General features: G+C 55.6%; 1 protein-coding gene across 1 annotated transcript in view; it reads right to left on the bottom strand.

The window, feature by feature from the left end:
- Positions 1-979: 979 nt before the first annotated feature.
- Positions 980-12370, bottom strand: part of RGMB (repulsive guidance molecule BMP co-receptor b) — a 17600-nt gene continuing 6209 nt past the window's right edge. The window contains exons 2-4 of the mRNA XM_026044100.1: positions 11206-11687; positions 1309-1692; positions 980-1270 (exon numbers count right to left, since the gene is read on the bottom strand). Of these exons, the coding sequence (XP_025899885.1) occupies positions 980-1270; positions 1309-1692; positions 11206-11687 (1157 nt within the window). The remainder of the gene's footprint in view (positions 1271-1308; positions 1693-11205; positions 11688-12370) is intronic.

Here is a 12370-nt window from a genome sequence, read left to right as displayed (position 1 = left end):
TAGGTAGTCAGACCTTGAGGCCACCGAGGCGCCTTTCTCCTAGTCTCCGAGGAGGAACATTTCAGAGCCTGGGGATTCGTCTCCCCCTTTCAATGCACAGAGGGCACTCCAATCTAGACACAGGCACATGATTTCTCCAGTCCAGCTCACAGAATAACTTAACTAACCTTCCAGGTAGCAATAATTACTTTGAGGAGGACACGACAAAGTCACCTAACCCCGTCTAGAGCTACAAGGACGAGACAATTTGAGCATCTTGGGCAGTCAGCGCTCCAGTGCTTGCACAAAGGCGCGCGGGCCTCGCTGCAGGGCAGCCTCCGAGGGCCGGCCGGGAGACCTTCCTTCTTCTGCCGCGTCCCACGATGGAGGAAGGCGTCAGGATCACCAAGGTGGGCTGGCTCATGCTGCGCAGAGCAGGAGCAGAGCTCCAGAAGAGCCCCCTCCAAAGGGGCATCAAGGAGCATTTGTTTAGGGGACAGAATAAGGCTCCACTCGAAACTGCTTTTCACCAGAGACTGCAACAAAGCACCAGCATGAGCATAGGAGAGGAGAGGCGCCAACCTCTACAGTAAGAGGAGGCCGGGGGAAAAAACAAAACAAATTAATATAATTAAAAAATTAAAGTAGTACAAAGAGGGAACACTGGGTATTGTATGTACACATGTATATGTATAATACATAATTCCTCAGATACACACATAAATATTTAATATATAAAAAATAAAGTGCTTTCTATCAGGTCCCAATGGAGGGACATTATAAAACATTTCACCAGCTGCAAAACAAACAGATACAAAGAATACTACATCCAACATACATGGAAACAGAAACACAGTATGTACAATCTGGTGGGCGTCCCAGGACAAAACATCCCTTCATATACATGGTATATACATATATACTCATCTTTACTCAATATATTATGACAATATATATTTCAAAATTTTGTTAAGGACAGAAGGAACAGAGGCAAGGAAGCCTACAGGAGGGCGCGGAGGAGCAAGGCGGCGAGCGCGAGGGCGGCGCGGGGCGGCCGCGGCGCGGCGGCGCCGCTGGGGAAGATGTGCCAGCGCTCGCGGCGCGGGTGCAGCGCCTGCACGTCGCGCAGCGCGCTCTGCGCCGCCGCCGTGAAGTTGGCGTCGCCCGTGGTGAGCAGGTCGAAGACGCACGAGTGGAAGTAGATGTCCTTGACGCGCATCTTGTCGTGGCAGGCGGCCGTGGCGCTCTCCAGCGTGTAGGCGGCGCGGGCGCGCGCGGCGCAGACATGGCCCTGAGGAGGCCGCCGGGCTCCGGCCGGCGCCGCAGCACCGACTCGGGCGTGGAGCCCGACCGCGGCGCGCTCTCCCGGGAGANCAGGCGGCCGCCCGCGTCGATGCGCTCGCCCGACGGGCAGCCGTTCACGCAGAGCTGCAGGTCCTGGCTCTCCTCGAAGGCCATGGCCAGCTCCCGCGGCATGCGGATGGCCAGCGTGAGGTAGCGGCCCAGCTGCCGCACGAACACCGTGGTGCCCATGTACCGCGCGTGCATCTCCACCGACTTGCCGCTCGCTCTCTCCACGATCCGCAGGCTCTTGGTGCCGCCGTCGCCCCCGCTCGTCGTGCCGTCCACGAAGGCCGCGGGCAAGTCGTCAGTCACGGCCTGGTACACCTTCTGCTCCGTGCAGTCCTGGTACGACTTGAAGATGATAGTTATCTGGCAGGGGGCAGGAGGGGAGAAAACAGTAGTTGACAGCGGGGAAAGGAAGAAGCATTTCCCTCCCTTTCCCATTCTGCTGCTGCGAGCACCTGGGCCTGCCCTCTAAGCACAGAGCTCGACGCTTGTCCCCACTCAGTGTGCAGTCCACACAGGCGCTCAGAAAGCGGCGTTCTACCAGATGGGAATTGTGCTGGGAACCTGGCCAGGAAGCAAGGCTATTAGCGTGTGGCAGCTGCAGCGAGGTCAGGAAAGGAAAAGGCTGTATATTTAATCAAGCACCACAGCTCCCTCCTGCCCCATGGCTTCTTTAGGCGCTGGAAAGCCTCCCACAGTGGCAGCGCCGTGTACGTGCCAAACAATTCCCACCCGGCTGGGGCCGAGGTGCGGAACGAGCCCGTGCGGAGCCGCAGGCAAGGGCTGCAGGATTCCCTTTCCCTGACTCCCAGGACTCTCCTTGCCCCCGAGAGCGGCCCTTGCGGAGGGCTTCGTGCTGCAGAAACGGGGCCAGGAGCTGGGGCGCTGCTAAAGCGGCGACGCGCGCGGCCGCAGGGAACAGCCCGCAGGAGCGCACGGAGAGGCTGGAGAACCCGGGTGGGCTGTTCAGCCTGGAGAAGAGAAGGCTGAGGGGGGACCTGATCAGTGTCTATAAACACCTCAAGGGAGGCAGTGAGGAGGAGGGGGCGGCCTCTTCTCTGTGGTGGGCAGGGATAGGACTAGAGGAAACGGCCACAGGCTGAGACACCAAAAGTTCCACTTAAGGAAACTTTTCTTGACAATAAGCATGCCAGAGCCCTGGCACAGGCTGCCCAGGGAGGTTGTGGAGTCTCCTTCTCTGGGGATCTTGCAAACCCACCTGAATGCAGCCCTGTGCCTTGTGCGCAGGTGACGTTGTATGTGCAGGGGCTTAGACTAGATGATCCCTAAAGGTCCCTTCCAATCTTAACCATTCCGTGACTCTGTGACTCTAAGATGTAGCACCATGAAAAACAACTAGTCAGGTAAGTGGTGGGAGCTCCCGGATTAGCGCTGGGAACGGGGAGCTCTGACGCTCCCAGGCCACGGCCGCCAGGGAAGGCGCAGCGGGGCCGAAGGGGAGGCCGTTGCCTCGGAAGGGCAGCGCACTCCAAGCGCCGCTCGTGAGCCGCTCCTTCAAGCTTCGCCTCGGCTCAACAAGCCACAGCAGAAACAGCAGGCCCTCGGTCCTACTCGGAGGAGATGATGAGGCTTTTTGGCAGGGCTGGCACATGTCTGGTGGCTTGCCAAAAATATAAGTGCGTACTGAGGGGACAACAGGAACATTAGAAACAGAGATGCTGCTGCTTTTCCTCGGAGAGGAGGAAACAGTAAATTCTTGAAAAGGTCAGAGGGTATTTGGCACTAGAAATAGGGATTTTAATTATTATTTTCACCCTTGACTGACTGAATGCATCCAATCTAGTTAAAGACTATCATTTAAGTGCATTGCTATAACATTCAGCGTACTCCAAAACACAGTTCAAAGTTGTTTTCTAACCAACATTAGCGCTTTCCTTACAATTTAGGGCAGCTTCCCGCGTTTTAACTCCAGTTAACCAGCACACTTCTGCACAACAGCTTTGGTTTCTTACCCCTCCGCTTTGAAATAGGAGCTGGAGGTTAAACAAACAGCCGGGCTGCAGGGAGCCCGAATGGGAGCCGTCCCCGCGCACGCCTCCCCTCGCCACAGCAGCCGGGGAGGGCAGGGGCCTTCCTCCCATCGCCTCTTCCTCCCGCTCCCACCCGGAGCACTGCTCCGCACAGCGGCCATGCACTGAAAATCACTGCACTCCCTTCCAGGGTCCGGTCTGTCCCGCTCAGTCCGCGCTCTGACCATCTCCCTCTCTCACATTCACACACACACACACGGAGTACTTGCTATTTGAATTCCATATGTTCCCACTGGTGCTGACTGGAATTTTCCAACCGTTTTTCTTTGCTTTAATCAGTCATACGGCTAGCTTGAGACCAGCTGTGCTCAGCGATCCGCTCAACTTGCAGCCGGAAGGTCTGTGCCCAACCCCCGGACAGGGCGCGAGGACTTTTCCCTCCAGTCCGTTCCAGGGCCCCTCTTGCTGCAGGGACCGCGGCGCTCCGCAGGGTACGGCCGGCAACGCGGAGAGGCGGCCCCGGAGCCCTGCGGGACGTGCAGGGCCCTCTCCCGGCGCTGGTTCTCTCCGCAGAGCCCCTGGGGTCACAGGGCTCCGTGCGGGATGCGGGTGCCTCCCGCGGCGCCTGGTGCCGCTCCATGTGGGACACGGGTTCCTCCCGCGGTGCCACCCCGGGCTGGCTGGCTCGTCGCACAGGCTGATGAAGCGACTTTCCCCGCAGACCTTTCTCTCCTCCCAAGATTTCAAGGTCCCTTTGCCACTATGTCCCGCTCCAAAGGAGCACAGCAGGAGCTGTACGTGTGCACGCACGTGCAACACTTTCTATGCTCTGGCTGGGCTGTAAGACACAGCTCCTCATGTGCCACTGTTTATAGACCAGACGTTACAGCTGCCCTTTCTACACCTCGGAAAAGAGAAATCCCAATGCTTGGGCCTTCGGATGTAGGAAGAGTCTTAAGTTTTTGAAGTTATCAGGCCCGAGGCTCTGGGCACACGCAGCTCTGGAGCTGCTGCACTGAGGACCAGGGCAAGCCTCTGCCCAAGGATGCATGAATCCACACTACAAAAGCCTCAGGTACATTAAGATCACTAAAAATAAAGTAAGCCTGCAGAGAGGTTCTATATGGTTTCAGCCATAGAGAATACGCACAGTTTCCCCCAATACACTCTGAAAGCCTTTCTCTGCTTTAATATAAAGTTTGTGATTATGGTTTTCTTCTTACAGGACCTTGTGATCCTATCCCAGCATTTCATCTGTCCCTGCTTCTGCTTCCCTTTCCCTCTTCGTGGAACTGCGGGAAGGAGGGAGCAAGCAGGGGAAGAGAGCAGGAGAGAAGGGGAAGCCCTAAGTTTCATAAACAAACCCGATTTTGAACATACATGTCAGTGATGCACCGGGCTGCTGTGAGCATCACCGCCCTTCTTGAACCTTCCTTTCCCCTCTGCACCCAAGCCACTCGTCCCTGCTCACTCATGTTCAGTATTTCTCTCCTTGAAGCCCAGCCGCAGCCCCAAGAGCCAAGCTCCTGTACCTAGCAACACCCCCTCAAGCACCCAGATCTTCTGCACCTCCTGCAAGCAGCACTGGGAAGCCTGAGGAGAGAGCGGGGGACAAGCCAGCCTAGCATTAGGCCAGGCTTCAGACTGAGTTTCGGGAAGTTTTTGACCTTGCCCCGTTTCACCCGCTATTTCAGCGGGACAGCTCCCCAGCCCACGCTCACACAGACCCTACCACAGCCCCACTGAAGACCCACGGCGCCACCAATACTCACAGAGCCCCCCATCCCTCCCCATCGCCGTTCCCAGCCTGTCAGAGCACAACTCCCGCCTGCAGAGGCTGCGGCCACCACCGGGCACGCCACAAGGGAAGCTCCTTGGAGAGGCTGGGAACACTGATCCAGCAAGGGCTCCACGCGAGCATTTAGCAACTCAAAGCTTCCCTTCTCTGAGACCTGCAGCAGGTGGGAAGCAGGAAGGTTTATCTTGGACACCAAGCACCATCCAGAGCACACCCTGGATAACAAAGCAACGCTGAGGGGTGCAGGAGAGATTTAGTAACAGAAAACCGTAAGGACCCATTTGAAAACGGGGACTCACTCAGCCTCATTCAAAGCCACATGACACAGCAGCTCTTCTTCACACACACAGCAGCTCTTTTGGATGAGACAAAAGCAGGAGATGGCTCCAAATGCTGCGGTCACGGGAGAGCAGCGCAACCCACGCGAGGCAGGACCTCTTCCCTGAGGAACCCGCATGTGGACACGTGATCCCCATCCCGACAGGCTCCACGCAGCCCACGCGAGGCAGGACCTCTTCCCCGAGGAACCCACGTGCGGACGCGTGATCCCCATCCCGACGGGCTCGGCCCACAAGGCCAAGGCTTTCTCAGTGGCTCCTTGCTGATGGAACAGAAGCTCTCTAGCTCAGGCACAGGCTCGAGAGGCGTTTTGCTCCTTTGGGGGATGTTGGAAAGGGTTCAGGGAAGCAGCAGTTTGGAGGAAAAAAGGGATTTAGAGGAGACCATCTCAGTGATGCTGCTGGGGTCGAGCTTACAGAGCCCAACAGCAGCCCCACTGGTCACTGCAGAAATATCCCCCCTTTCTCCGAGCTCCATGTCAGGGGAGCAAGGGGGAAGGGAAGGCGTGGGGATCCCACGCACAACAGGGAAGCAAGAGGAAGTCGGGCTGAAAGAAGGAATTCAACAGAAGGCTTCCAAAAAGAAACCCCACATCAGTCAGGAAAGTGTCACTCCGACATGGCTGAGAAGGTCACCATTTATTTGGAAAAAAAGACACCCTCTAGAAACATCTGGCATCTAAAATTAACTTCAATACTTCCCAGAACTTGATCAGTCACATGTCCCTAAGTCAATGGGACAGCAGCTTAGATATTCCTCCTTCATCTTCCTGGTGGACAACGTGAGGAGGAGCAGGGCTCTCCCACCCTGCAGCGAGCTGGCACCGTGTGTATAACAACAGGCAGATAGAGCCTGTTTCAGTGCCCAGCATTAACACTGAACTCACATTCCCACGTCTGAGGAAAACCCGCCATCTCCATCCACTTCTTGCTTCTCCCTCCTCATGCCCCAAGACCCGCAGGGCTACGGAGCTGCTCGCACAGAGGGTGCCGAGGCTGCGCGCGCTGCTCCCGCTCCGTGAGGGAGCCCCTGGATGTCCATCTCCATGTGGACGAACCCAGCGAGCCCCCAAAGCCAGAAAGTCACCTGGGCCCAGGAAGACGGTGGTCACTTTGCTGTGGGTCCTGCTGTTCCTAGGAGCGCATCCAACGCGACGCAGCGCGTTGGTGATGAGGGCGGCTCCGTGGTGGAACTGAACGGGCTTTCCTGAGGGAGCAGGAGAGGGCGAGGACACAGAGCGGGGCTGCATCCGAGACGGGTCCCCTCCTGCCTCCAGCGCAGACGGTGCCCAGGGTCCTTTCCTGCTCGTTTTCAGCACGCTCGGAACCAGGCACCAGTTGGCCCTGAGCAGAGGCCCTGTTTCAGCTCCTGGTTAGTCCCTGACCACGCTTGGTTCTTTCATAACCACAGTATTTCTCCAACTCTCATTTCTTTCATGATGACAAGTAATGAAAACCCAAAAGACACAGATTAAATAGATAGAACACACCATCAGAGGTGGATTTTAGTGTCCGAATAAGCTGAAGAGGTGCCAAGATAATCACAAGAGGAGGTATCTCTGGGTCAAACACTGCTCACAGAAGAGGTTCAAGGATGAGCTGTCTGGAGAGACAACCCAGGTCACCTCACCTGGGCGGTTTGTGAGCCCTTAGGCCTTCTCTTGAGCACCCTGGTAAACCTCAGCCTTTCAGAAACACCCCAAACACACACAAAGTGCTGGGGCACCTGCATTTCCACGCCGCTCGCAGCTACCTGCCCAGCCAGTTTGTGCCCCACTCCCTGTCCATGCACAGACCAACATGCACGGGCTGAAGGACCCTGCGCTGTCCCTTTCTGCTTGCCATGTTCTTGGCTCTCCAAACACAAACCCCAAACTCTGGCTCCTGAGCCGTGTCATCTGCTCCACCTCACGAGCGAGGTGGCCTTTGGCTGCAGGCCCTCAGCAACGAGGCAGCACGTGCCTCCTCGGGGGAAAAAAAGCTGCAGTTCGTCCTGATCTCGGGCAGGAAGTCTGTGAGGATGAGAAAATTAATCACACGTGGTCAGCGATCTGATGCTCCCACTCAGAAGCCTGACTGAACAGTAACTGGAAGACAACTGTTTTAATATGAATTATTTAAAGGAGAATAAGTACAGGGTGTTCGCTCCAATGATTTCCTCTTGCAAAAATAGAAATGAGACTGCAAGAGATACCTAAGTGTTTTGACTTTAGGAGAAAGAGCACTTACCCACTGTTTCATTACACTGCTAATGCAGCCTGTTCCCAGATCCAAGGCTTTATGCCCAGCAAACCTACCACAGTAAAAGCTATGCATTTTCTGCTTGTTTTCCTTTTCTTGTTTTCCTTTCCCTGCCCTCCTGTGCCCGTTCTCCATGCCTCATCCTCAAGCCATCTGCAATGAAACACCTGCATGGGAAGAGCCCCTTCCCCGTTTCTAAGCGCTGTGAACAAGGAGGGAAGTTTTCCTTAGGGAAATGCAGGCACCTCTGCCTCATTTGCTACTCTGGGATAACTGCTACAGAGACAGAGAGAGCACCTGTCATGGACAACCAGGATTTGTTCCCCTCCGAACAAAGCCCACAACAAAACAAGAGAAGAAAAACTTGATTCAGGGCAGTACATCATATCCCTCCCACCCACTCCTCCAACTCCCTGGAAAAAGCTGCTTATCCCACGGAGCTCCCGGGCCTGGGGAGCTCTCCTTGCACAGCTGCACCAGGCAGACACAGCAAGGCCAGTGGCTCACTCCAAAAACGTGTTTCCCAGCACCCTGGCGATCCTTCCTTCCCCATCCCAAAGGCCCTGGGATCCGATGCCAAGGGGCACGAGCAGATCAAACAGGCTCAGAAGAAAGCGGTGCTGCAAGTTTCAACTAGACCACAGAATGCACAATCGCTCTGTTCCCTCTGAAGAAACAGATGTCCTGACTATCAGCATCGCAAACATGCAAAACACCTACAAACAAACCGCCCGGAGCCTGCTCCGAACGCACACACGTCTCCCACGGCAGGACATACCTTCCCAATTAAGGGACTGGAGGAAGAGTTTTCCTGCTTCCCGTTCTTTCCTGCCAGCTGTGCAGTGAAAGCAGAAAAGCACTCTTGTATTCCTCACTTTCTTGTCAAACGTCACCTGACGGTCTCTGGTCCTCTACAAACCTGGCGGAAAGCCCTGAGATTGCTGGGGCTCCTCAAGCCACACGGGTTTGCAGCAAGAAGTCACTTTACACATAAACCTTCCTTCACTGTTGACTCCCTCAGAGGTCACCCCAAACACCAGCAAAGCGGGGCAAATTTGAAGGTAAGAACCACCCACAAGGCCAATAAGGCCCCAAAAGATCCAGTTCAGAAGCCCGGGGAGGCTGGATCGCTGCAGGAGGGGCAAAGATTCACTGTTCTGCTCCTGTCCCTCCTTCAATCACTTCCCCTGAAAGGGGGCGTTAAAAATAATTTAAAGCTGCCACATCTTTTGTCGTTACTTTTATTGGGTCATTACTTTTATTGAGGCAAAAGAAGGATAGCCTGCAATTTAATATTTGCTTCTCCGCAACTCAAACTCATTTCCCATTGAAATTAAACAACTACTTAAAACATCTGCAATGAAAAAAAAAAACAAAAACAGCAAGACAAGAGATGATAAAGTTCTGAGAAGTTTTCTTACTGAGAAGGCAGGTTGCTTACTTGCCCGCTTCAAGTTAGGAAAAACACTGTCTAGATAGGCAAAAGCACCAAAATTGTTTTCTTGCTGTCTCTAAGCCATATCTTCAGCTTCCCATATGCTGGGCCTACGCCCAAAACAACGTAAGCAAATGCAGCAGCAGGATCACAACCAAGATGTGTGGAAAGAACAGAAAACGTTACATGCATCAGTCCAGCAGTGGAGTTTAACAGGCCTCTTCTGTACCCTTTATAGCAGCCTGCTCCATAAAGAAATCAAAAGGATGCATTAGAGATATTGAAATTTATCTTGAAAAGTTACTTGTGCATGCAAAACACAACCTTCATTTCCCACAAAGAGGCGTGCTGATAAAAGTTTGATTATCTGCCAGGAAAGAAAACAGTCAAGTATTGTGTGCATTTAACTGACAGTGGTGCTGGGGATTTCTAACATCTTCGAGCTTATGCCTTATTTCACTTAAGAGCTCCTGCACACTTAACTCTGCTCGTGCAACTGCAGCGATGTCAAACCCAGTACCAGTACTGCAGAAGTGAAAATATATTACTGCTGTTTGCAGAAGGGCAGAGAGGAAAACAAAGAACTCGAGAAGCAGATGCATTGGGATTAGAAATAAACACAAAGCAACTCTTCTAAAAACAGACTTTTCCCCTCCAGTACGCACAGACATTTACATCCTCAAATCCCTGTGGTCCCAGAAGACATTCTCCCCCATGACATGCAACTGTGTTTTTAAAACATAGTCAAAGACAGGACCACCTATCTACTCCCACCACCCTGGCCTGGCCACCCTGCGACCCGAGCACAGAAAGACCCTCCGCATTTCCTCTGGGACTCTCAGGAGCAGAGCACTAAAGACATCAGCAAAACAAGGGTAAAGCCTTTCTGACATTATGCAGCGCAGCTTTCTCTTGCTCCCCATCTATAAGTGTCTTGGGAGGGAAAAGAAAGAAGCCACTGGAGCAAATGTCTCAAGAGACTCAAGTCTCTTTTGCAAAACTTGGACACGAGATAGGATAGCTTCATTCCTTCATTTTATACTCCCTCCAGCAGCACAGCAACCTCTGTGGTAGCTGTGCAGGCTGTAACCCACCCCATGCATAGCAAAAGAGTGAGAATTTCCCCATGCTGATGGTCTGGGAAGACTGCCCCGTTGCCCAACGGGGCTTGATTCCTTGTGCATTTTCCTCCTGTAAGGACTGCCTGCCTTTGGCATAAAGAGCTAGGTACTCTTCTGAAAGAAAGGGCACATGCTGTCAGTAACAGAGTGTTAATTTCTCACGTGGCACTTGCAGCGCTGGGGCAGAGAGCACCCCACAGCTGTGCCCGCCTGCACGTGGGCCCACGCGGGCAGCAGGGCTTTCAGGATGCTGCTTCCTTCGTGGAGCCAGGGCAATGGGGCCCTCCAGCAGCCACGTGGCACCAGTGGGTCCCCCCTCTCAGCTCTCTGCAACTCTCCTTCTGGCCTCTCGTCTGAACCTCCAGCGCCTGGCACCTTTGTCACACCACTCTGTCCACATTTTTGCTTCTGCTTTCAGCTGTCGGGGATGTACAACTTATGGAAAGCAGTGATGCTCACTCTTGCCTTGCTCTGACCCTAGGATTTCTGCTTAGTGAAGGGGCAGCCACAAATGCTGAAGCTGGTGCTTGTTTTAAGGCATCAGCTTAGTTTTCTTAGGTGTTTTTGTGGTGATATTTCAGGGTGGGAGGAAGAGGTGTTTTGAGGGTGAACTTTTTTCCTGTGAGGGTGCCAGAGCCCTTGGCACAGGCTGCCCAGGGAGACTGTGGAGTCTCCTTCTCTGGAGATCTCTTCCAAACCCGCTTGGATGCCGCCCTGTGCCCCGTGCTCTGGGTGTCCCTGCTGGAGCAGGGGGTTGGACTAGGTGATCTCCAGGGGTCCCTGCCAACCTCAGCCACTCTGTGAAACCAGCAAAAGAGCAAATTCACAGAATACAAGCCCAGCACCCGCACTTTCTGAAATCCACAGCCTCAAACACTCCGGGTCTCTTGCAGCCCTTCCCCATTAGCAGCGCCCCGGGCTGCCACCCCTCCGGCTCGAGCGCGGCCCGTACCTTATTTGTCGCAGTGGCGCTGGATCCCGGCACCACGGGCACGTTCGTCACTTGCACCGACAGGTAGTTATTGTCTATGAGAGGCCAGGCCCCTTCCACCTTGCACGTCTGGAAGTGGTCCCCGAACGTCCTGAGGTGGGGGTCGCCGAAGAGGCCGCAGAACAGGTAGGCGGGCGGCTCGGCGGCGCGGGCGCCGTAGTGGCAGGGCTCGTGCGTGGCCGCGGGGTGCGTGGCCGAGGTGGGCCCGTCCTTGGAGCAGTTCCGCTGGCTCATGAGGTCGCTGATGCCCAGCACGGCCGAGTGGTAGACGAGGTTGCCGCGGCACACCTTGGAGTTGCGGTACGTGCAGGCGGCGTAGGCACGCAGCGCCTTGCAGAACTCCACGTCGAAGCCATCGAGCGCGGGGCTGAGCTGCGACGTCAGGGCCACGAAGTCCGTGGTGCACTTCTGGATGCGGCAGTGCGTCGGCGGCTGGCAGTCGCCTACGCGAAAGGAGAGGGTGGCGGGAGGTGAGGCAAGCCCCTGGGATGCAGGCCCCACGCTGCACAGAAGCGGCTCAGAGGCACCCCGAGGGCTGCCCCTTGGGCAAGGGCTCTAGCAGGGGAGCAATCCCCATCCCTGCTCCATAGGGTGGCGCTTGGAGGGCAAGGCGGCAGCACTGGCCACTTGTCCCAAGGGCCGAGGCGGCCCAAGGGGGAATCCGCTTCCCGGGAACAGCGGCGAGCACCGCGTTGGGAGCATCGACCGCTGCCCAGCGCCAGCCCTGAGCCCCTTCCAGGGAATATTAAGTTCTACGCTTAATCGCCTGGTTGATAAGCGAGGCTCTATTTAGAGACAGGCCGCTGAACTTTTTGTTAAGGAGAACCCTGCTCCCGCGAAGCAGCCGGCAAGGCAGGCGAGCGGCGCACTTTAGACAGAACAGGCGGAATGGAGCGGGGATCGAAGCTGCTCGCGCAGGGAGCGGCAGGAGAGGGCAGGGAAGCGGAGGAGAGGGACACGCGGCACGAGCCGGCGGCTCTGCCCGGCTCCCGGCGCGGCAGGGCAGGGAAGCGGGAGCTGTGGGCTCCCGCGGGACCCGCTCCCCGCCCCGCGGCCGGCGGACACGGGCACCGGCGGCGCCTCACCCGAGCGCCGCATTCCCGCGAGGAAGCGCGGCTCCCGCCGC

Source organism: Nothoprocta perdicaria, unplaced genomic scaffold, assembly GCF_003342845.1.
Source record: "Nothoprocta perdicaria isolate Ctin4 unplaced genomic scaffold, notPer1 scaffold_35, whole genome shotgun sequence".
NCBI lineage: Eukaryota > Metazoa > Chordata > Aves > Tinamiformes > Tinamidae > Nothoprocta > Nothoprocta perdicaria.
The sequence above is the reverse complement of the archived record's forward strand: the minus strand, read 5'-3'. Positions and strand labels throughout refer to the sequence as shown.